Below are 25,382 nucleotides of genomic sequence, written 5' to 3'. Positions count from 1 at the left end.
TAGAGAGAAAAATAAAATAATCAGGGCAACACATGAATAACAGGCAATGCTTTTTTAAGCATTGGTCAGAAAACTTAGCGCCACTGTCTCTGTCTCCTCTGAGGTACCTAGGACTAAAATAAACAAATTAGCATTATCCTACCAGGTCTGACAATTAAGTTCGCGAACTGTTACAACCATGTTGCTAACCTTTTTTGATATCAGAGGGATTATTCATTATGAATTTGTACCAACTGGACAAACAGTTAACCAAGTTTACTATTCGAAGTGCTGAAAAGGCTGCATGAAAAAGTTAGACGACCTGAACTTTTTGCCAACAATTCATGGCTCTTGTATCACGACAATGCACCAACTCGCACAGCACTGTCTGTGAGGGAGTTTTCAGCCAGTAAGCAAATAACTATTGGAACGCCCTCCCTACCCACCTGTTCTGGCCCCCAATCACTTCTTTACCCGAAGATAAAGGAACCACTGAAAGGAAGACATTTTGATGACATTCAGGACATCAAGGGTAATACGACAACAGCTCTGATGGCCATTCCAGAAAGAGAGTTCCAAAATTGCTTTGAAAGGTGAACTAGGCATTGGTAGGTGTATAGCTTCCTAAGAGGAGTACTTCGAAGGTGACCATAGTGATATTCAGCAATGAGGTATGTAGCACTTTTTTTAGGATCAGTTCACAAACTTAACTGTCCAACTTAGTACATTCTTCAGTGGTAAACTTTACTGATGCAAATTTTGTTCATTTAAAATTAACATACCTGTCAGCTGAGACTCACATTTTTCAATGATGAAAGCCCTCTTCTTCTAATCTAACACTTCAGTTGAGAAGTCGAAAAGTCTGAAAGGACTTTTTAAAGGCTAGCCTCACTAAATCTTCACAACTAGAATTCTCATTTAATCTCTCCACTGTACTGGGGCAGGGGGATCACTTCAGTAGGTCAAATAGTAGAAGACAAGGTAGTGGGAGGCTCGTAAGGACAAATAAATGGTTAACGATAAGTCAAATCACACTATATTTGAATATACTTAAGCCTGTTTATTTTGCCCCCCCCCCACCAATGTATCACATATCACTCTATAAGAGAAATCAGAGTTGCTATAAAGAGCAGAATGGTGAGGAAAACACCTTGCAAACAGTGAAAAGTTAAGAGCAATTATTAGCTTAATACGTACCAGAGGCCTTATAAAATGATTCCATTTAAACCTCATAACATAACCTTTAAAGTATGTACAATTATAATGACTTCTCCAATTCGGAACCTGAGTTTCTACAGAATTAGGTGAGGTACTGAAAGTCACAGCTAAAAGTTAAACAGCTAAGATTCAAATCCACAGTAGCTCACTCCAAAGTCTATGTGTTTCATGTTGTATCACAGTGTATCTAAGTCAGAAGCAGTCAGTCAGGAGACCTGTATGGTACAGACCTTTCTCTGGCTTCTTATTCTAGCTTGGAGCCAGTCACTTACTTCTTCAAGATATAATTTCTTCACCTGAAAAATGGAGTGATTCACTACACTGCTGACTTTATATAGTACTGCCATGAGATTTATTGTGATGGCTATTTAGATTCTACATGACTAAAGTGTTTTGGTTTCTCTTTGTATCCTGTTTTTCCCTGACAGGGGGGGAAAAAAAAATCACAGGACACCAGTAGCATTTATAAGAAGCCAAGTTAATTACTCTGTTATTTTTTAAATAGAAGCTTTCCTGTCTACAAAATATAATCACTTCTTTCAGTTCCCAGTTTCATCCCCAAAGCAAAGTCTTGACTATAGAGAGGCAACACATCCTGTAGTAAGAAAGAGGTCCTGTGTTGATTAAAGGAAGGATAAAAAGTAATCCCTAATTCTTACTTGCAATTCTGATTACCACATAATCGTGCTTTGTTTCCTAAAGAAACAGCTACATACACTCATACTAGCTGTCTCACACTCACCTGGCAATGAACAAGGAGTTCTATGGGAACAAGGGCGGCTCAGTGGAATAGCCGTACATGTCCACTAGTTTACTGATGACCCGGACCCTATCTGTTTAATAGGGTGATCATAGGTGCCGGGTAGTCCAGGGTAGTCCCAGGTTATGTAATTATTAATAGTGTACCCTTTAACCTTGAGAAGTATCTGTGATGATACAATAAATCATATGGTCATTCTACTACTATTAAAAATGATAAATAATTTTCTTCCTTAGTATAAATCAAGACAGTGGCCAAGAATAGCACAATAGGTATGAAAGAAGGCAGATACAGAATCAGTGCGAAGTGAAAAGAAACTGTAAAAAATGCTGGAAACATAACACAAAAGCAAGTAAGTTAATCACATATTCAAGTCTTCTTACAAACCAAACACTATTGCTAGTTTTAGTTATTTTTGGCTCCAAAAACAGTACAATTTAAAAATATATACAGAATCAAACGGATTAGTGCTTTGAGCCAGCGTATCACAGGAGAGTGAAACCACTAACAAAACAGAGTTAGAGCAATGACTGATCCTAGCCTTTCAGTTGATGACACTTAAGCTCTGCTCTCACTAAACTTGTGGGAATAACCTCAGATAGACACACTATATTGGGTTGAAGAGTGTGCCCTAAACACTCATTTCTACCAAGAAGTTTGGAATATGACTTTATTTGGAAATAGGGTCTAAGCAGATGTAATTAGTTAAGAAGAGATCATACTGGGTTAGGGTGGGTCCTCACTCCAATGACTGGTGTTCTTATAAGAAAACTAGAGAACACACAGCTACAGGGAATAAGGCCACGTGACAACGGAAGAAGAGACTGAAGTGATGCAGCTACTGGCCAAGGAATGCCAAAGACTGTCCGGAGCCACCAGAAGCTAGGAAGAGGCAAAGAAGGACCTTTGGTAAGATGGCCCTGCCAAAACCTTGGTTTCAATATCTAGCTTCCAGAACTGTGAGAGAATAGTGTCTCCTGTCGTAAGCCACCAAGTTTGTGGTAATTTGTTTCAGCAGCCCTAGGAAACTAATTCACCCTTTATGTGAAAGCATCCATTATCATCTTTTAAGATTTCACCACTTACACAACTGATCTAGGGACAGTAAAGAGCGGTGCTGGAAGGCAATACTTGGGACTATGCGCCCCGAGAGGAGAGTTCTGCCACCCATGCAGCAATCCTACGCTGAGCCCGTGAATGCAGGCAGTAACTGCTGCAGACTGGGGCAGCCCGTCCCCATCGGGGGAGGGCGTTGACCAGGCGGTACCTCATCCTTCTTCTCCTGGATGCGGCGTCTCTCTGCCTCAATAGCCAGCTTCTCCTGGATTTCCTGAGCAATTTCACAGTCTTGTTGCTCACTAAAAACAAAGATAGAAATAACGTGAATAAAGAAAATAAGGAAAAATAACCCAACTTACAGAATACTCACTATGAGCCAGTGCACATTTTTATCTCACTTAATCCTCACAACAATGATACAAACAGGTCGATTTTGTCACAACTTACAGGTGAGAAAACTGAGGCCCCTAGTAGTGAAATCATTTTCCTAAGATCACAGAGAAAATAAGTGGCAGAATCAGAATCTGACCCCCAGACACGACACTGGAAAGCTCCATGCTTTTTCTGTCCTGCCACATCGTTCACCCAACCAGGACCACTCTACAGGGACAGGCAAGTTTTCTCATGATTCTGCACAGGAGATGCAGGCTATGAGGTTAATGTCCACAAACATCCGAATACGTAGAAAAACACTGACAGCGAGCTCACTCAAATGTCAATAACACTGTGGTCACCTAGAGAGGGTGGGGTATGGCTTTAAAATGATTTTTAGATTTTTTTAATTAGATTTTATTTTCGATTTCAATAGTGCTTTGAAAAAGGGCGGGGGGGGGCAATGTATATCCCTCAGCTTCTGTCCCCAACAGAAACCTCTCTGACTGATACCAGTTTTCTTAACACTCTGGCCACTAAGAAAACCAAACATGTAACATTGCTGCTACCATAGTTTTGTTTTGGCATTCATGAATTCAACAAAAATTTAAACACCTTCTATGGTCCCGGCACTATGCTCAACACTGAAAATACAAAAAAGAATAAATCTTCATCCTGTGTTCATTTTGGTGGGAGAAATAAGACAAATCATTTTGGTGGGAGAGACAGATCCTTTAGATCAGCACCAATAAAACAGCCGTTCCAACAGAAAAAGGAGTTTGGCTCTCCCAGAGATGGCTACAAGTCAATGGGCAGCTTAAAATTCTAGAATACAATGGCTCTGGGGAGCTAACCTTCACACAAAACTGTTAGCTAGGAAAGGTGAACATAAACACGCTTAGAGTTTACTATCTAAAAAGATGCTGGAATAAAATTACATTTGTGATTTTTATATCTTGCTCATTTCCTAAACCAATATATCCTCTTAGTCTTCCCCTGCAAGTTGAACTTAAAATACACAATGAATCTCAGTCTTGGTTGCGTATTCCATGTTTAATGGCAGTCTTTTGTAACTGAAAAGTGTTGGGTGCGGGGTGGCAATATCCTAACCTCTCTGGAGAAATTGGAAACCACATATTCTAAACAAAGCTGACAGATAAGATGAAACAATAAAAATAATTCTCATTTGTATAAGGAAATGACCACTTTCAACATGTTTGGAAATAGGTGATGAAGGTGGAAGCAGATGAGCGCACACGTGGGTATGTGTGCACACACAAGACAGAAAAGGGGGAAAGGATACAAGACAGAGAGCACAGGTCATGTAAGGGTGATGCTGTCCTTTTCAAAATATAACAATTTAGTTTTCTTTTCTTTTTCTTCTTTCTTCTTTCCCTCCTACCTGATTCAACAACTATGTTTCCTTGAGGCTACATGCATACGTCGTTTAATCTTATTAATCCCCAGAACGCTGACTTGAAAGAAACTGAGTCAGCCTTCCGTCATCTGGGCACCAGCAACCAGGCTGCAATTCTGGACTGTGCTTTTCTGTCAGATGACATATGAATCACCCCTAAGACTGGGTTCGAGATAACCATCATGGGACAAATTGGACCCCAGGGGACGTTCTCCCCAGATGTCAGCCCCAAAGGGTCGCATGACTAACTCCCCTTTCCTTTGTTCTGTTCTTGTCTACCTATAAAACTCCTTGACCGTTCAAGGAACCGGGAAGGTGGCCTTTGAGACAGGAGTCTGCCATCTTCCCGGAATGCCAACATTTTGAATAAACCTACTTTTCTTTCCATCAACCCTTGTCTTTCAATCACTGGCTCACGAGTGGCAAGTGGCCAAACCTGAGGTCAGTAACAGTCAGAGATGTTAGATTTTTTTAGAGTTAGTAGGAAAACCACTGGATAAGATATCTGCAGATTTGATTTCTGGTCCTGCTAGTGAATCATGTCCTCTCATGTCATCTTATCAGATATAAAAGTTTTTAGAAGGAATGACTTCATATTTTAGGTCTAACAGTCTAGGATTCTTAAGCATTCAAGCCAAAAAACTGAAAATAAACAAAAATCTACTTGTAACAATTTTTACTAATATATCCTCCTTTTATGCACTCACTTCAAATAATTAAGAACCACAAACAAAATTATGGTCTTAGTTTTCAAAGACTTCTCTAGAGCCTGGCTCTCCCAGATTAATGTAAAATCTGCATAGGAGGAAGCAACTCCGACTACATGCAAGGTGATAACAGAAGGGAAGAAAGCAGAACCCACTGTAGAGAAGGCAAATCCAAATGAAGTGTTATAGGTCACAAGGGACATAATAAGCTGTATCTCCTAGTATAGAAAATAAAGAAATGAAGTTTAAGCTGAGCTTAATTATTTCAAACCATTTTTCCAAGGAAAACTAGTTCTAGTTCACTTAGCTTATTATATGGACTCCTGAGGAAGCAAAATCAAGTGAGAAAGTAGTCACCGATCTTAACAAACAGGGGACCCAGGACCCAAACTGGGTAAAAGGTTTCCATCATTTAATCTTTCCCTTGATGTTTAACAGTCAAGACTACCAGGATGTGAAAATTAAAAAACGTCCTTTCTAACTTAACTTTTTTCAGCCAGAAATACCTCCAAAATCCTGAAGTCCCAGACAGAAATATAATACCTGATTCTTCTCTCCAAATCTGATTTATTGTTTATAGTATTTTGTCTCGATTTTCTCTCAATAATCTCATTATACTCAATATAATTTCCCTAATCCAGGATCTTAAACTTCTACACCAATCTCAGAACTGGCTTTCATGACAGGGCACTGTGACTAACAAAAGACAATAATTTAGAACTGCGGAAACTTCTAGCTCTGGCTCTCATCTTAACTCTGTGACATCAAACCTCTACACATCTCAAATCTCTCTCTTCTGACTCCATTAACACTACCCTAAATCCAGGCCTCATAGGCCCCTCGTTTCTGTATTTCTATCACCCACTATCCTCATTCAAGCCTCATCATCTCCTAATTTGACCACTGCTCGCTCAATAGCTCCCTTCAATCTTGCCCCCTCTAATCCTTTACCTACCTAGCATCCAGAGTAGGCCACTAATGAAAATCTAAAACTCCTTCAATGGTTCTCTATTATTTATAATATAAAATTTACAAAGCATAAATTCCTTAACATAAGTTCTGTGACCTTTTGGTCCAGCTTTTGACTACCTCCTGCCTCACCTCCTACCTATACCCCTAACCATACTCCAGCACTACTGAACATCTTGCAGCTACCATGAGATTCCGGGTTATTTTACCTCTGACCTTTAATCATGCCCCTCCCTCTAGCTAGAAAGGTTTTCCCAAATTATCACTCTAAACTCTTAATTAACCATCAAGGTTCAGATTAACTACATCGCCTGTGTTGGGATGGTTTTCCCTGACTCTTCTCTCTTCATAGGCGTGACATTTACTATTCAATTCTCCATGCCTCATGCATGTATCTCTACATATAGAAAGTTCAGAGTATCTTCCTGAGGCCCTTATACACAAAGGCTACGTTTTTTCCTATCTGTGCTCGCCCACGCCTTTCATGGTGTCAGGCATAGCAAGAGTCAACAAAAATGTTTATTTACAAAATAAGAAAGCTGAACAAAAATTATGAAGTCCTCTCCTCCAATAATAAACTAGAAAGACCCTTCCTCAAAGGCAACAAACAATAGGCTTTCCTGTTTATTTAAACATGACAACTGAAATAAATTGAGGGGTCCTTTCAATTCTTCCTCTACCCCTTCCTCCTCAAAACGGTATCTTGTAGTTAAATCCACCACTAGAGATTTAGGTATAAGAGCGCTCTTCAAGAAGTTATGCACCCTGTGAGTTCTAACACTGAAAAATAACAAGTAATTGTGCTGGAAGAGAATTTACATATGATCTCTCCACTTATTTAACTATTAAAGGAGACTGAGAAAGAACTCTCGCCAGACACTGAAGCTATGGAGAGGACTGAATGTACGATTCAGAGCTTTCCAGAAGATTCTGCCTCTACCTGAAAGCAAGGAGTTCAAGGAAAAGAAGAGCAGCAAACACAGCTGGGAAATAAAGGAACCCCACACAACTCATCAAGCTCTCTCATATCCAGTGTTTCACTGGATCCCCCAACCTGTGAGGCAGAAGGGACAGAACTCATCTTTCCCATGTTGCAGGGGAGGAAAACAGGTGGACCGCATGGCTCAAAGTCACACAACTAAAATGGTCAGTTTACACCTCATGTCCCCAAACCTAGTCAAGTGCTCCAACAGTAAAGACAATTTTCCAAATCAAAGGAAAGGACGGACAAATGGACGGACACGGACACACACACACACACACACGGACAGACACATACACAGACAGACACACACACACGGACAGACACATACACAGACACACACACACACACACACACACACACACACACACACACAGTGTGTAATCTGATAGAGGCCTCAGAGGAACAGAAGGAGGGTGTCCCCCTTCCCCACCCCGTTGCTGGCTCTAGAGAAAAGCAGTCCTGGCCCAAGGCCCCCCGACTCCCCAAATCCTCACAGGTCCTTGTAGCGCTTCTGAAGCTGGGCCTGAGCTTTCAGGTCTTCCTCCTGGAGCTGCTTAGCCACCTGGAGATCATGCTGGACCAAACGGTTCCGCTGAATGTTTGATGCCAAATGATGCTCAACTGGACAGAAAGATTGAAGACAGAAATTACCACGCTTTGGCTTATTAAACCTAATAATAAATTTAAGAAAAACTTTTCCATTAAAAAGCTTCACATCCGTCATTTTATTTTATGCTCTCAATAACGCTGTATAATAGGCAACACAGGAATTATCATTCCCATCTTTTCATTAAGTAAAAAGAGGGTCTGAAAGGTTAAGTAATTTGCCTTTGGTCATGTGGCAAAACAGTGGCAGCGCCAGGACTTCTACATAAATATTCTAAAGCCAGGGCCGGTGTTCTTTCTGCTCTACAAGTTGCCACTCTATTTATAAACTATACTTTTCAATACTTAATTTTTATATTGACACATGAATTAATTCTTCACAAATTACACATTCACAAATACATACTTTTGTACAACCCATGTAACTTAAGATTTACTTTCCAAAATTACATACATAAATATTCAGAAAAATCCACAGTCTAGATTACCATCATTGTCTGGAAAAAGGTGTGCAGGCCTCTATTTTAGGGGAAGAAATAGATCCCTACGAAAGCCGTCTACACACCCCAGACACATGAATTACCTGTGTCTCCCTCCTATAACACTAAAGGGAAAAGGTTCAAGTCCCTCTTTTCCTCCAATTTATCCAACAGTCTTCTAATCCCTGGCAGCTGCCATACTTCAAAATACCTAGAACGTCATTCTTCACCCAGGTGTCAGCTGCTAGATAAATCAATGCCTCAGATGGACGGGTGGTGCAGCCTGGTGACTGTTCTCTCTGTCTCACCCTAAGAAACCTGCCTCAGGATACCACTAACAAGAAGGAAACTGAAGGAGCACAAATGAGGGCCTTTACTCACTCTCTTGTTCCTGCAGGCTGTGGGCCAGGGTGTGGTCCTCCAGGACAGCAAAATCTCGACACACTGCAGAAGGTGAGGGAGCGAGAGCAGGCAGGAAGGGTCATTAACAGTGTTTTAACATAAAAAGAAAAGCATTTGGTTTACTTCAAGAAGTCAATTCTAATATTTTAGGAGGGTCAAGTTTAGAACTGGCATTGCACAAAACTGTGACTAGTTAGTACTAAGTCTTCATCCACAAAAATCTACATCGTGCCTGCTCAGTGCCAAGCACACAGCATCAAGATAATGGTTAGCTCGGGTCCCTGGCCTAAAGGTATTAACCGCAAAATCAGAACCCAGAGGTCAAGAAATTCCAATCCACTTCTATAAAGGGAGGGCAAATGTTGCTGAAATAAAAAGAAAACAAAACTGTTTTGCATATTACAGCTGAGAGGAAACTGAGTTCTCATGTGGTCAGAGGAGTTAAATAAATCCAGCCTATGCCTCAGCCATCTTAGGTTCAGAGGATCCTCTTGTCTATCCTGGTGTCCTTAAGGAAAACCTCCCCTTCATTAGTCCCTCGGGTAGGAGCAGATCTCTACTTTAAGGATAATCACATTCTTTATTAGGTCCACACCCTCAGACATGAGTTAGAACGGGTTAGAGCTCTCTAAATGTAGAGCTGCCTAAAAAGAATAGGCAAACCAAAACCAAACAGACAAACAAAGGCACCTTGGAGGATACCAGGAATCTGCCCCCTAACTCTGCCTCCATCTGGAGATCCAGGCAAGAGCACTAACTGACGTATTTTCTTAAAAGCAAACGAGACGGTCTCCAAGGTCCATTCTCCCCCAAACTGCAATTTAAACTTTTTTGTTTTTTTAAATTTTTATTGGGTAACAGTGTGTTTTTTCCAGGACCCATCAGCTCCAAGTAAAGTAGCTGTCGCTCAATCTAGTTGCGGGAGGTGCAGCTCACCATCCCACACAGGAATCGAACCAGCAACCTTGCTGTTAAGAGCACGCGCTCCAACCGAGCCATCCAGCTGCCCATTGGCAGCTCAGCTCAAGTCATTGTGTTCAATCTAGTTGCGGAGGGTGCAGCTCACTGGCCTATGTGGGACTCAAACTGGCAACCTTGTTGTTCATAGCACGCACTCTAACCAACTGAGCCACCCAGCTGCCCCTTAAAACACACATACATGAAGGAGTCATGAAAAGTGCTCTTTTGTTTGCTTGCTTTAAGGACATGTAGTTTAGGTGCTGTGTTCTTACTCTACTTCAAATGTGTAACTGACATTAAAAAGGGAAATTCCCCAAAGCCTCAGACTATTGCAAATGTGTAGGACTTGTGAAACTGTTCCCTAGGGTTTACCAGAGGTCACACATTTCTTTCTGTGGCTTTTGATTTGCCTATGAGGACATTTAACCAGAACAGAATAAAGAAACACTCCTCTACCGTTCTCAGAACTATGTCTATTCACATATACATACGTTCACATACAGCCTTGTCCTTCACTGAGAAATAAGGCAACAAAAAAGCAGGCAGAACCTGGCAACACCAAGATTACTCTGAAATGGTTTTATGATGGAGGAATCATTTCTGCCCAAGATCCACATAGACTGAATATGACCTGCTTACCCGATTGGCTCAAACGCCAACTGCAAAACCAGTAATTCCAGTAAAAAGTTCTGTTCTTTTGCATCAGATATATTCTCAGCAAATTCTAAGAACCTGAAGCCCAGGTCTGAGTTACCCAATATTTCACAGGGTGAAAGTACTTTCAAGATAAGCTAGTTAACTTTCTCATTTAATGTGTGAGAAAAATAAAGGCAAGAAGGAAGAAAGGACTTCTGGAAGCTATATATATATATATATATATATATATATATATATATATATATATATATATATATATAGTTTGTTGGTAGCAGCACTGGGAGTCAGTTTCTGAGCCAGCAAGAGCGCTTTCCTTTCCTGACACCACCACAGGCCTCCTGGACGCCAGGTACGCCCATAGTCAGAACAGACTGAAAGGGGGATATTCACTGCCTGACACAAATTCTCTAAAACACTTAGCTAATTAATATTCATTAATTAAAAGGCTAAGGCATGTATGGGTTTAGTTCATAGAAAACAAATATTCAGAATGAATTACACAAAATGAACATAATCACACCTTTTGCAAAAGAATGCTATATTAATACAAAGACTTATTATTTGAAGCACTTTTATTATACAACAAAGGCTTATGTTTGTACACTAAAGTTAATATTAGTTTAAAATCAAGATTAATTTTTTTTTTAGATTAATCTTAAGCTTTTTTCAAACCATGGGTGGCAACCTATTATTAGGTCATAAAATAAATTTGCTAAGTTTGGGACAAACATTTAAAAATCAATACACTGAAATATAGAGGCTATCACACATAGTACAGGAAACTATGGTTTGGAGTAACTTTTTCAGTTGTATACACACACACACATGTGTGTATATGATATGTATTAGGTTACAATGTATTATAAAACATATCATTCTGTAGATTACAGTCAAAATAATTTAAAGCCACTTCAATTTACTTTATTAGGGTGGAAAGTTATACCAGAAAAATATATTTTAAGTTTTGAATGTGCTGACTAAAATAAAAAATTACAAAATTATTGCAGTTTTCATTGTGGATAATCATGTAAATTGAAAGAATTATATATATATATATAAAATATATATATATATATATATTTTATTTTAGTTAGTACAACATTAAAAACATAATGTTTATGGATATATACACTGTAGTAAATATATATATTTTTTAATATACGGCACAAACATAAACTAAATTTAGAATAGTGGTTACCTCTAGAGAGAGAGGCAAAGGGGCAGGAGTGCTTCAGCTATATATGCTAGTTTATTGATTTATAAACAAAAAGAGAAAAAAAACTGAAGCAAATAAGGTAAAATATTAACATCTATTAAATTTGGGTGGTAGGTTCCTGAGTTTCTATATTTCCTGGTTTTTTTATAATGCAGTTATATATAGATATAGATATATCTCACATTTTTAATTAATTCTATAATTAAATATAAATTTTTTTAAAGTCCATGTCTCTTATTCTATCAACAGCATATATTGAATGTTAGATGTACAACAGGTGCAAGGAATTTATGTATTACTAATTACCTTAAAAATGACTCTTCTTAATGATTTCTTAATATTTAAACAGCAAGACTGAAGTACATTTAATTAGGGTAGGGCCTGAGCTACAAGAGCATCTAGGACAGCGGTTCTCAACCTTCCTAATGCCGTGACCCCTTAATACAGTTCCTCATGTTGTGGTGACCCCCCATCCATAAAATTATTTTCGTTGCTACTCTATAACTGTAATTTTGCTACTGTTATGAATCGTAATGTAAATATCCTTTTGTTTTCCGATGGTCTTAGGCGACCCCTGTGAAAGGGTCATTCGACCCCCCAAAGGGGTTGCGACCCACCGGTTGAGAACCGCTGATCTAGGACATCTTCAATAACTATACACGGAAGTACACACACTCGTACACAGAGCTGTATTGTCAATACACTGACTTAGCACATCCGAGTTCACTAAGAACTTGCATATGCATAATCTCATTTATACCAATACATTATTTGTTTAATCCACAATTTCTCCTGCATCCACTCTAGGTCTTTTCCAGACCTGTCTCTGTATTCTCTGCATTGCTACCGAAATGCAAGCTGGAAAACAGATGCACATCCGCCACCTTTGTAAATCAGTAACCAGACTGGGAATTACTGAAAACATTCCACAGCCAAGCCAAGTTCAGGGGCTGGATCTCCTTTTCTAATGTACTGTACTTTGGAGTAAACAGTACTGAGGATAAACAGCATAAACTCATATCACTACCTTTCCCTGCAGGCACATTTAAGATGAACCACGGGTCCGGACTCTGGGCTTCCATCTCCCACTTCTCCACCTTCTTCCCCTCCTATGTTCATTTTCACTCATCCCAGATCATCTCAGGCTGACCTTCTCAGCCATTAAGCTAACACATCACTCTTGTTCATTCCCAGGACCTCCATGGTCCTGTAGCCTCTTGTCTCTAACCCAAGTATTTTCCCCAAAGTTAGAGCATGGAGGCTAAGTTGATGTTGAATTCTAATAACCACGTAACTCTGCCTCTTTGCTTAAAAAAGCATCAGAAGGCTTCCTTTGCTTGGCCCCCTCCAAACTCTTTGGAGTGTACTTTCTTTTCTAAGAATGGCCCTTGAGCCAGTCTCTACTTTTCGGGCCCACTTCTGATTCTTTGAAATGTATTTTTTCTTCTAATAAACTCCTTTTTCTGCAACTTTACTTCTCTGGTCTGTGTCTCCATTCTTCGGTTCCACGAGATCATGATCCTGGTACACACACAATCACACTGATCAAAAAACCCTGTTTCACAATGTTCCTCTGCCCCCATTCCCTTATACGGTTCCCTTCCCCAATTCCCCAATAAAATCTTTTTTAAAAAAATGATAGAAAAGCATCAGAAGAAAGAAATCATTTTATCCTCAAAGTAAATACACAGCTGCCTCCTCATCCAGCTGCAAACTCTTTAAGGCAGGGGCCCTGTGGGACTCACCTCCTGCCTTCCACAATCAGCACTGGATGTAGTGTATATTAAGACTTCAGGAGATGTGCATTAATAGAAAAAAATGAAGGAAAACTGGTGATAAGGTCAAAGAACAATAAGAGTTCCACAGACAAAGGATGAAAATGATATTACGAACAGAAGTAAGTTCTGCCCTTACAATAGCATCACAAGAGAAGTGCAACATTTTTCAAACATAATTTAAACAGAAAGAGCTTCCGCGATTTTCTTAAATCCAGATATGTCCGTGTAAGTATACAGTGAATTAGTTTATATTAAGCCAAGCAAGTCTTAGAAATGGAAACTGGGATTTTAGACCTACATACATACATACATACATACATACATACCAGGGGTGCCAAAAAAATGTATGCACATGACTTGTATTCATCTTTTGTTATCAGTATATATTGAATATTACAATTTTAATACAGTTTTTTCCTTTCTTAAAATGTGTATACATTTTTTTGGCACCCTCTGTAGATACAGATATAGATAGATAGGTATAGATAGATACATTTTCTCTCTCTCCCCCCTTCTCTACCTCCCCCTTTTTCCTTGAAGAGAAAGATGATTTTCACTTACTGTGGATCACCCTAAATATGCAAATGGTATAGTATGCACCTAGTAAACACATTTATTCAGCAAACATTTGCAGGGCACTATTTTAGGATGAATGAGTCACTTCTAAGACACCACGGAGGTGGAGATGATGAAAAGGTAAATAAATATAATATAATTTGATAAATATTATAAACACCTACAGAAAATTCTTTGAATGTAAAAACACTGGAGCAGTCGTGCTTTGTTATGAATTGGAGGTAGGTTAGTTAAGGAGCAGGGTGACTTGGGCAGAGCATAGGAGGACACTTAAAGTAGTGACTACACAAAACTCATCACAAAGCGAGCTTAAAATTCCTATGGGCAGCAGTGGTATTCTCAGCCAAGGGGCCAAGTAACTCCACACAAATAGGAAGAGAAATGAGGAAGTCATTCCCCTCTGTCATTCTCTTACCCCATCCGAAAACTGTCTGAAAATACAATTCTTATGACTCAATCCTTACAAGCTTCCACCCACATAAAAATGCTTGGATTGATATACACTCACTAGAAGCTATTTCTTTCATCTGAGTCTGTACTGCCTTTTATGTTCTGGAAAAATTTTGTGAATTATTCTGTTTTTGTGTAAATGCTGTTAGTAGCAGATGGAATACATACTCATTGTTTTGAGAGCAGGGAGTATGCTTGCTTTCCTTTGTTTTGTACACATGAAAATACTCTGTATGAATGAGAAAGGTGTTCCAGATGTGTACTGTGTCTTAAAAAGTTTGGTAATGACAGGCAACCACAACTGACATTGATGCAGCGTTTTGTAGCTTACAATGCACTCTCACATTTATTCCTCCTAACCACCCGAAGATAAAGGTTTGGGTTTTTTTTTTATCAATATCTTCATTGCATTTATGAGGAAACTAAGGCTCAGAGAAATAAAAGAGCTTGACCAAGATAACTCAACAAAACAAATGAAGTGGAAACCAGACTGAGCTCCTTAAGCCTCAAATATTTCTGCTCAAAGAACTCCAAGAGAATTGGGTCTATGTTTCAGTATGTCAGGAAAGAGTGGTATTATTAAATATTAATTAAAACAAGACAAATATGCATTAGGTTCTTGGAAATTGAGGATGAAATAAAACTTAGGTGAGGGTGGTACATGTGTTCAGAAGGTGCATTCCAGATCCCCAAGTAGAGCAATAAAAATGGGACACAGTTCACTTTGTCTCACTATCTCCCAAGAATGAGCCTCTAGCAGTCAGTTGGCCTGCGTTTGCTTCCGGAAAATCAAGGGCAATAAAAAGCTCCTTTTATTTTCAGCGTCCCATAGGTGACCTACAAGAAAAACCCTAGGTAGTGAGTGCAGTGGGCAATTCCAAAGAAAATCTCCCTTTGAGGTCTAATCGCCTCCCCTCATCTCCTCCACTTTCCACCTAACACCATTGAGTTTCTCACCCTTTGGAGAGTAGCAGTGAATTTTAGACAAATGTGCCTAAGAGATGTTAAGACAATTTGAACTAAAAAATATTATATCATATGTAAACCTTAAGCCTTTGTTTGCTGCCCTACAAAAGAAACGTCTCCCTAATTTATTAAAGAAGGGTCTCTTTTCTATGTAAAGAGCTAATTGCCAAGCAGAAAAGCAACGGGATGCAGGCAAACTGAACAGACCTCATCCTAATGCCACATCTTCTACGTGCTCAGCCCAGCACAGTTTATATATATATATAGACTAAGATGATATCAACATCACCACCACTAACACCAACACCAAAACCAACCCCACCCCATCACCACCACCATCAGTGGCAAAAGCAGCAGCTAGGGAGCTTCTCAGAGATGCCCAGCCATGGGCTGTGGACACCCCTAACCATCTGCCCCAATAGAGCAAACATAGCCAGTCCCTCTGACAAGTGAAATTATTTCACAGAAGGATGAAAACAATGAGAATAATATCTAAGTGATGTTTCAGCAATTAATTTACAGTCACGCATTACATAAACATGTTTCAGTTAACAGCGGACCACATATACGATGGTGGTCCCAAAAGATTAAAACAGATTGTAAGCAAAATGTTTGTTTGCGATGTTGAAAGAAAAGGCTGGACCCGACCACGATGTTGAATTTACTGCCATCTCAGGGTGGTTTAAATAGATGAGGAGGCTCCACATGCTGTCCACCTGCCATGTCCCCTGCACCCCAACCCCAGCTGGGGCCCGGAGTTGGCATGGGAGCAAAGGAGTGGGCTGTGGAAAAGGGGAGCCAAGGCGCCTGCCTACACCCAGCCCTGCACACATGCGCACACTCGTGCACACAAACTCGCTTCCCTTCCCTCCATTTCTGCCTCTTTCCTCCCAGTCCTGTTCCTTCCTACCTGCACCCCCATCTCTTTCCCTTTCTCTCCTCCCCCACTCCCTTCTATTATTTCTCCTCTAAGCTTTCTCTCTCTGGGGGTCTTTCTATCTCTGCTCTTTCTCTCTCTCCCTTTATCTTCCTTACCTCTCTCCTTTCCTCCTTCCCTCCTGCTATCTAACCCCAAGGTGCACAGGCACACACATACACTTTATCTTTTATACCGTATTTTTATTACACCTTTTCTATGTTTAGATAATGTTTAGATACATAAACACCATTGTGTTACAACTGCCTACAGTGGCATACAGCACAGGTTTGTAGCCTAGGAGCAACAGGCTATGCCACGTGGTCCAGGTGTGTAGACTATACCATGTAGGTTTGTGTTAAGTGCACTCTTGTGATGTTCACATGACAAAGTCGCCTAATGACCCATTTCTCAGAAGGTATCCCCATCATTAAGTGACACATGACTATATTAGGGAATAAAGGACAACTAAAATCTTCCAACCTTCTCTTTCAACTAAAATTTCCATTTGTTGAAATTAACAAAATCCAAGTACAGTAAGAGAGGGACAAGAACGGCACCTAATTTTGGCAGATGCAAAAGAGGTAAACACGGGCATTGCGAATTCATTTACTTTCTTCTGAAGGGGTTCAGTATGTGTATGCCCAAAATGTGCTGCTTTGCATTGAGCTGAAGGCAATTAAGACCCAGAAGATTCAAGAAAAAATTTTATGGCTCCCTTAACTACCTAAGAGAATTTGGATAGAAGGCCTGGCCCAGGAAGAGAGCTATTACCAAAGGTAACTATTAATACAAAGAGTATGGCTAGGTGTGGTAAAGTGGGGATGGGGGGGGGAAATGGGGAGGGGAGTGGAGGTGGACACTTGGCAGAGCCCGGGAATCAAATTCCTCTGTGTCCCATTGCCACTGCATGACATGGCAAACATTTGTTTGCTAAACATTTGCTCTTCCCATCTTTCTGCACATTTGTCTTCCTCCCCTTTGAAGTCCCAGATCCCTACTCCCTTCTTAGCTGAGGATGGCATATAAGCCTCAATTTCTAAGTCTGTGGGGCTCCCAAATGTACACAATTAATTTGTTTTTCTCCTGTTAATCTGTGTTATGTCAATTTAATTATTAGACCAGCCAAAAGAACCTATAAGGGTAGAAGAAAAATTTGTCCTCCCTTACATCTCCTAGTTAAAGTACCCAATGGCAGGGCTACTATTCTGATCACATCTCCAAATACCCCATTCTTTCCAATATACTATGGTTACTCTATCTGTCTGGGAGACAGACTATCCTTCTGAGCAGCGATCCATAATATAATTAAATCACATCCACCATCCTATAGTTATTATTCTTAATTTCAGTATCTCCCCTTACTAAGCTACCCACAAAGTATACACAGATTTCTGCAATTCCTTTATGAAAGAGAAAGACTTTCATTCTACACACTGTACAAATGACTGAGCCACCAAGTATCATTAACCGATGTTTCAACTGTTTGGGGATTTGTATGGTTATTGGTTTTGGTTTATGTTTTAGTTAGCTGGTTGGTGTGTGCAGAACACAGAGAATGGGAGAGTCGTACAAGTCTGAAGGAAGCTTAGTCACCAAGACACAGATGACTGGGGTAAGAACGCTGTTCTATCTGCCTGAGGCACCCCTCCACTATATAAAAAATCATAATCAATCTTCAAAATGTTACCTCTCTATTAATCCAATCCCATAGGACATACAACCAAAATCATCATAGCTGACTCACACACACACCCAGCGGATTTATCTATGTGTTTTTTTTTCAGTGATCTCATAGTATGTAGTAAATATAGCACTATAGCACTAATCAGAATTCTTTTTACTGATCTGTTTCCTTAGCATACATTCAAGATCCTCAAAGCAGGAAAAGTCTTATGGGTCATTCTCTCTCCAACATTTATCCCAGTGTCTAAGATAATGCTTTTCAAATAAATGCTTATGGAAAAGAAACCTAAGAGAAATGAGTACTAGTATAAATGATGTATCATGAAATGCTCAATGTTTTGGAGGTGTGATCTATCCACATCCCCCCCTCACCTGAAACAGGGCTAAGGAGCTGCATGTCCACCCACTCTGCCTTAAATGACAGCAAGGGGTTTCTGCTTCCACCACCCCAAATTTCAGATGTATTAAAAGGGAAAGGTTGAATTCCCTGATAAAATCCTAGAATACCTAGAAAGGTGGAAAACTCAGGCAAGTGGTCAACTGTTGGTCCCTTTAGACCACTATTAAAAACATCACTAATATATAGATGATGTATTACAGAATTGTACACTTGAAACCTATGTAATTTTACTAACCAATGTTACCCCAATAAATTTTAATTTAAAAAAATCACTCAATTTAATCAATTTATCAAAAGAAAATGGCTCTAAGAGTTGGAATAACATGCCAAGGATCACGTTGTTAAATAAGTGGCATTGCCAAAATTAAACCCCAGGACTTTTAAAGATGTGTGTTTACGTGAGGATGTATTTGTTAAGCCAAACAACCTAACAGCGTACCCAGGATGTACTTGGCATTTTGAAGCATAGAATGGAGTATGTGCTGCAATGCTGGCAGGAATTTTCAGAATCTGGAGCTAGTCTCCTGAGCCATTTGTTTGAGAAAACAGTCTCATGTCTGATGTCCTCAGAAGTCCTCTACAGTTGAAGGCTGTCAACTAGTCCTGAAAATTAAAAAATGTTAATAAATTAAGTATAAGGTGAATGAAAAACAAGTCAAGGTTGACAGAACCAAAAAAAAAAAAATGGGTGGAGGGAGAAATAATCTTGAGAAACTCTAGTAACAAAAAGACATTTTCAGGGTCAATTATCCTGCCATAAACATTACAGAAAGGTAGAAGGCTACCCTTGTCATAAAAAGCTCTACAAGGCCCAGAACCCTGGAACTCAGGGGATCTTCTGCAAAGTTCTACCAAATATCTGATCTGCTAAAGTCACCACCTTGGTTAGAGCACCAAACTGTATTAGAGTAGCAGAGTTTTTAATCACAAGGAAATATCTCTGAGACTAACAAAGGCCCTGGATGGTAAATTGGGTTCCCATGTTTCCTTAAAAATTTTGAAACTTCAGTCAGTGTTCATAAAAAGTGCTGATTCATTACTTTCTTAAAATTATAAAAGCTGATTACCAGAAAGGGTTTTAGTAGTTGTCAAGCCTTATCCTGTCCAAATAATCATCTGGACTCGTCTTAAATATTTTAGTCGGAGAAAGCCCACTTCCTTTCAACATAGCCCCCTTTCAGGTAACTACAGGTGACACTGCTTTCAGAAGGCTAAAACCTGTCAATGGAGAGAGATTACCCAGCCTTGGAGCACTCCCAATCCCTGGAATGGCTGTGAGAGTGTTTTGTAGAAACCACTGGCCCTGCGAAGACTTCTGTTTTATATACCCTACAGGTGACCGGCCACGTGGCTTATCTATTGCCCACGCACAGGGCAAGTCCTCGAGGGACGCTGCATGACGTGGGCAGATCCCAGCGCTGATCGTATAAGCCTCTCTACAGTGCACTCGGACGATAGTTGAAATACCTGACTTTCAAATTAAACTTTATTTAGAAAATATTAGAAAGGATAAACATCAAAATCCTAACACTGATAATGTAGTAGGATTACAACGTGGCTTAATTTTCCTTGTTAAACATTTCTCTAGTTCCCAATTTATCTATCACGCAGGGAAATCTTATGATTTATATCTTTTTCATAATATTTTATAACAAACGATAAATATATTTTAATCTAATGTAAGCATCTAAAGAGTGAAGCAACAAATATTTACTAGGGGAAAATAAGTTGTAGTAGCAACATTTTATTGATTCAATTTAACTATACTGTTCCCTTAAGGTTACAGAATGAAAGGAATTTTTTCAAGGAAAAAAAGTATGCTAACAAAAAAGAAAGTCTACATAATGTCCCAAATTAATATCTGATCGTCCCCAGAACCAAAGCAAACAGGGAAATATGAAAAGTTACTAAGTTCTCATTATCACTGGACAGAAATGTCTTACTAATATCAAAAATGAAAGGAAACTCAGTTATCATTCTGGAATTTAAATAGGAAGCACTAAATTACATAATGGACAGCATCGACAGTTGAAGCTTTAGTTTCAAACGTGTGCCTGTACACACATACACAAACACACACACACACACACACACACACACACACACACACACACACCTTCAACAAAAGCAAAAGACTGAACACAGTAAAGAGACATCTTCAAAAGCAAAACAACTGATTTAATTCCAACATTTCACTCTGATGCAATTTATCAAAATAGGTTCTTGAGTTATTTTTTTTTTTCTAATCCCCCAAATTCAAAGTTAAGTGAAAACCCCAGCAACCCAAACCACTTGTTTGGCAAGTAGATATATTATAGCTAACCACAGACACTAGATTGTAGGCAAGTGGGTTTTGAAAATGCTGAGATAATAGAAGGCCTCAAATCAGAAGTACTACTTTAATATCACAGACCATCTACATCATTATCAGAGCCCACAGACTAACTGGGTAACTTATTGGGAAAGTGAAAATGGCTGAATCAGAAATTTCCATCTGACAGGGTAAAAGGCTGGGGGTGAGCAGAACAGTAAAAAGGGGGTGGGGGATGTCAAGGGAAGGCAGCAGGGTAGCAACAAACAATGTTGACTCATGCTGGTTGACCTGCTGAATAGAGGGACTTTCCATAGGAAAGATAGGGCTTGAGTTATTATACGTGATTAAAAAAACATCCACAAACACCAACAACCTCACAAGGTTCCTGTGCTGCAGGCATCACCTTCATGGATTGGTGCTTTGAAGCCAAGCTTTTTGTGTTGGCAGTAACACAACAGAAAGGCTACCCAAGAAAAGTAACAATTCTGATCTTGCCTATTCTCAGAAAAAGTAGATGCAAATATTAACACAAATCACTCAAATTGAGCTTCCTTTTTTCTTAAGAAATATCCCATAATCTCAAAATGTGCTTAACCTGGAGGTCATTTAGTCTGAGTCCCCAACAATCTATTGCTTTGGTTCTGTCTTTGCATTCCCACCAAGTGATCACTAAGGTTCTCTTCAAAAAACCAAGTAATCTGCATCCACATAGTCTAATGTTGGATGGAACAGATATTAGAAAAGATTTCCTTGAACCAGATCTAATCTATATGTTCTATCCAATCCATCATTGTTCTGATCTACTAGGGTCACATTTTTTTTTCCACACTATAATATGATACCCACTCGTCACATATAACTATTTCTTTAAATTAACTAAAATTAAATTTTAAAAATTCAGTTCCTTAGTCTCACTGGCCACATTTCCAGTGCTAAATAGCCATATGGGACTGTTGCCTATTGTTTTGGACAATGTGGAATACAGACCATCTCCACCATCACATAAGTTCTATTGGACAGCACTGCTCTAAACAATAATCACAGTGTGATAGGTAGAGCAGTGCTAAGTTAGATAACTGGAACACTCAGCAGCATTTAAAAACCTTCTAACAATGTGTATGTGTGCATGCGCACGCATGCGAGCATAGTTATGTTTTAACCAACAGACATTACTCATTTTGCAAGTATGGACAACCAAGGGTCTTAAATATATTTTTGCTCTTGTGTTAGCCACAAATTTACCTTCAAAGTGCTTGTATATTATTCTGTTTTTTCTTTTTTGGTCAGTCCTAAAGGGATGGTAGTTTTACTAACCTCGGCAAGGTGAAGATCAAGCTTTTCTCCATTTATCAAGCAATCACTGTGCATACACAGTCACAGAAACCACGTGAACAAATCTCCACTTGGGAAGGAAAGTGAACTTTTATTCATTCAGTATACATGAGTTCAAGCCTGAGAAATGCAACTGTTACTGAATAAACCCACCACATACCTAATAATTTGCACCAAACACTGAAGAACTCTGGGTTCTGATATCTGTGCATTTATGAGTTTTAATTGGCCTTGAAAACTAAACTCATCACAACTGGAGAGGCATTCTCCTAAATTTACAGCCTTTGGTGCCTTCTTTAAAGAACAATTACATTTCACACAGGTGTTCCACTTCAGAACAATTCAGAAATACATGAATTTACACAGAAGCTAAATAAGTAATTACTCAAAATATCATAAAAATGATTAAAAAGGAAGCACTCTTGCTTTGAAATGTTTCAGTTTACTTTTAAATATTTATAAAATTTCATAATCATAAAAAGGTGACTATTAAAATTACACTTAGAAAAAACTGAAACCCTTGTACACTTTTTTTCTGTAGTACATTGCACAGAGCACTGTAACATGAGATATTCAGTTAATACTTATTGTACAAGGATGAAGTATGATGTAACCAAGAGTGGTACTCTCTGAGTTCAATCCCGATTGTAACATTCATTACATGGATAATCTTCAACAAATTAATATCACTTACATTTGCTCACCTATAATATGAGAGTAATAACCACTATAAGTCCTGCAGAAAATTTGTACATTTTTTTTAAAAAGTACTCAAATTATTCTGATAGAGATTGTCGAACCTTCTACGTAGAAAACAGTAGACCACTGATAGCCACATGGGGTCCTCAAAAAGGTAAACACCATTAGATAAATAGTAGCAGACACAATTTTTTTCAAAGCAATTTTCCACTAAGAATATCCAGATAGCAAGGGTTTTTTTAAATTTTGATTCCATATATCCCTAAAGAAACTCCAACCTTCTGTTATTCCACTATTTGAACGGCACTTTTCCTGGCACTTAAACAAGCCCTCAAATGGTTTGGCAGCCCTCACTTAAATGGTTTGGTTTCTCTGTTTGCCTTAGCCTAGAAAGAAAAGCCACCCATCTCCTTAAACCTCTGTAGGATAAACCCAGTCATGCCCATTAAAACCCAAAAGATCACATCCAACCCAACTTAAGTACAAGTTTACACCAAGGGAAGAAAAACCATTTGGGTTTATTGGTTTCATATTACAAGAGAGTTTCCTTAAGTACTAGCTACTGCAAGTTCTATTTATCCTTGAGTCAGATATTTCCACTTTCAACTTTTCTTCTGCAAGTAGATACTTTGCTAGCACTTTTTTCCTATTACGATTAGTAAATTAATTTCAATTTCAAAACATCGAGTATTCTCAAAATTCCAAAAACAACAACAACAACAAAAAAAACAACAAAACTTTATTTTAAATAGTAGTTAGTCGTGGGATAAGTAGGCATGGTAAAAATATTCTCTTAGGAATCTTGCTCCCATCAAGTAAATTGTACCACTCACAATTCCACTCTGGTAACCATTTGTCAGAACTCTCACACATTTACAATAATCTTGGATTACGTAAATTTAAAAGTATTAACAGAAAAAAAATGGGTAAATCTTGAGATTTCTAGAACTCTACTCACATCTGCTCAATTGGTGGGTGATGTTTACTAATTAGAAACATCTTTTTCTAAAAGATATCTTGAGATCCTGGGTACTTTCCTAGAATCAGCTCCGTTTACGCTAATCTAGAGGAATGCCTCCCCAAAAGATCAGGAGGTTTGTCTTCCTAAATATAATACATACATTGTGCTTACATTACAATCAGGTTTCCTCTCCTAGAAATACAGTCTAACAGAAGAAAATAACAACCCAACAGTAAACTGGAAGAACCTAGGCTGTGTCTCAAAGTACGCCCAGAAATTCCTAGGCAGACAACAGGGAGTTGTGTCTAGATTTTAAGTGTTCTGTTAACCACTGTGGCTCTCAATGTAGCTCATCAAAGAAGATATTTTATTTGTTAGTTTTGAGAAAGAAATTTATATTCACCTTAGTGGTATTTAAGTTAGATGTGGCTTTTTGATGGTTCTCTATTCCCAAAGAAAGCTGGGAGCTCAGCTAGTGTTATGAGAAAAACAAAAACTGAAGCAGTGGTAAACTACAATAAGGAGGAAAATGAGATTTCTTCAATAATATAAAAGTAAACAGAGCAAAGTGGCAATTTGTTGCTGTTGTTGGTTTTGATTTTGCATATTGTTTGAAGAGTACTTCTGAGAAAAAAACAACTGTATAGATTGGTCTTCAAATACTGCTTATTTACAGGCCAAAAGACTTTGGGCAAGTTATATAATGTCTTTGAGTCTCAGGTTCCTCATCCGTAAAATGAGATAAATGTTGACAGAGTTCTGGTTAAGATGGCAAACTAGATAAATGCTGTACTGCCCTCCTCTCACAACCACACTAAACTACAGAACAACCATCACTGAGAATCGCCTGAATGCCAGCTGAACAGAGTTCCTATAACTAAGGACATACATACACAAGAGGCCACTATGAGACTGGGAGGAAGGATGCAGATGTGAACCGGCTTGTCCCACACCCTCGTGTGGTGGTTAAAACTTGGGAGGGATATTTCGGCCACAGAGGTACCGCTGAGGAGTGAGGAGTCAAAGTCCCACGCCACACTCCCCATCACTTCTGGCTGTGAGGTCCCCATAACTTCTGGCTGTGAAAATCAGCAGAGATGTGGCTGAGGGAGACGAAAAGTGACTGGAGTCCCAGGTGTTCCTCTTAAAGGGCCCATGCACAGACTTACATGCTGACAGACTCACTCACTCTGGGCTCCATTACTGGGACAGCAGCTTGAAAGGCGCCAAGAACGTAAGGGGAGGAACTGTATTGTCTGGTTTCCGTGCGAAGGCTGGAGGGCCAGCTCTGTCCGGGCAGATGCTATTTTGCTCCTTTGTTGAGACCTCCCCCCACCGCACCCACATACCTGAGTCTCCATCAACGGGGCTAAAACCAGTCTCCCCGCTCTGGTGACTACAGGAGACCCTGCCCCACCCAACCTGCAGGCACACCCAAGCCATTTCCAGGGGGCTTTTCCATATAAAGGTCCTGCCCTGGCTCATGCTGCGGACTTTCCTAAAATCTCCAGTTTTGAA

At 39.3% G+C, this 25,382-nt stretch overlaps 1 protein-coding gene across 3 annotated transcripts in view; it reads right to left on the bottom strand.

Annotated features, from left to right (window-relative positions):
* CCDC50 (coiled-coil domain containing 50) overlaps positions 1-25,382 on the bottom strand; it is a 75,214-nt gene that overhangs the window by 34,120 nt on the left and 15,712 nt on the right. For 2 of the 3 annotated variants that reach the window (XM_019626145.1, XM_019626147.1), the window contains exons 2-4: positions 8,933-8,995; positions 7,961-8,087; positions 3,225-3,315 (exon numbers count right to left, since the gene is read on the bottom strand). In XM_019626145.1, coding sequence (XP_019481690.1) covers positions 3,225-3,315; positions 7,961-8,087; positions 8,933-8,995 — 281 coding nt within the window. Of the gene's footprint in view, positions 1-3,224; positions 3,316-7,960; positions 8,088-8,932; positions 8,996-18,997; positions 19,041-25,382 lie in introns of those variants that run through there. The other variant, XM_019626146.1, reaches the window with a different exon arrangement.

This window comes from Hipposideros armiger, unplaced genomic scaffold (assembly GCF_001890085.2).
Source record: "Hipposideros armiger isolate ML-2016 unplaced genomic scaffold, ASM189008v1 scaffold_661, whole genome shotgun sequence".
Lineage (NCBI taxonomy): Eukaryota > Metazoa > Chordata > Mammalia > Chiroptera > Hipposideridae > Hipposideros > Hipposideros armiger.
The sequence above is the reverse complement of the archived record's forward strand: the minus strand, read 5'-3'. Positions and strand labels throughout refer to the sequence as shown.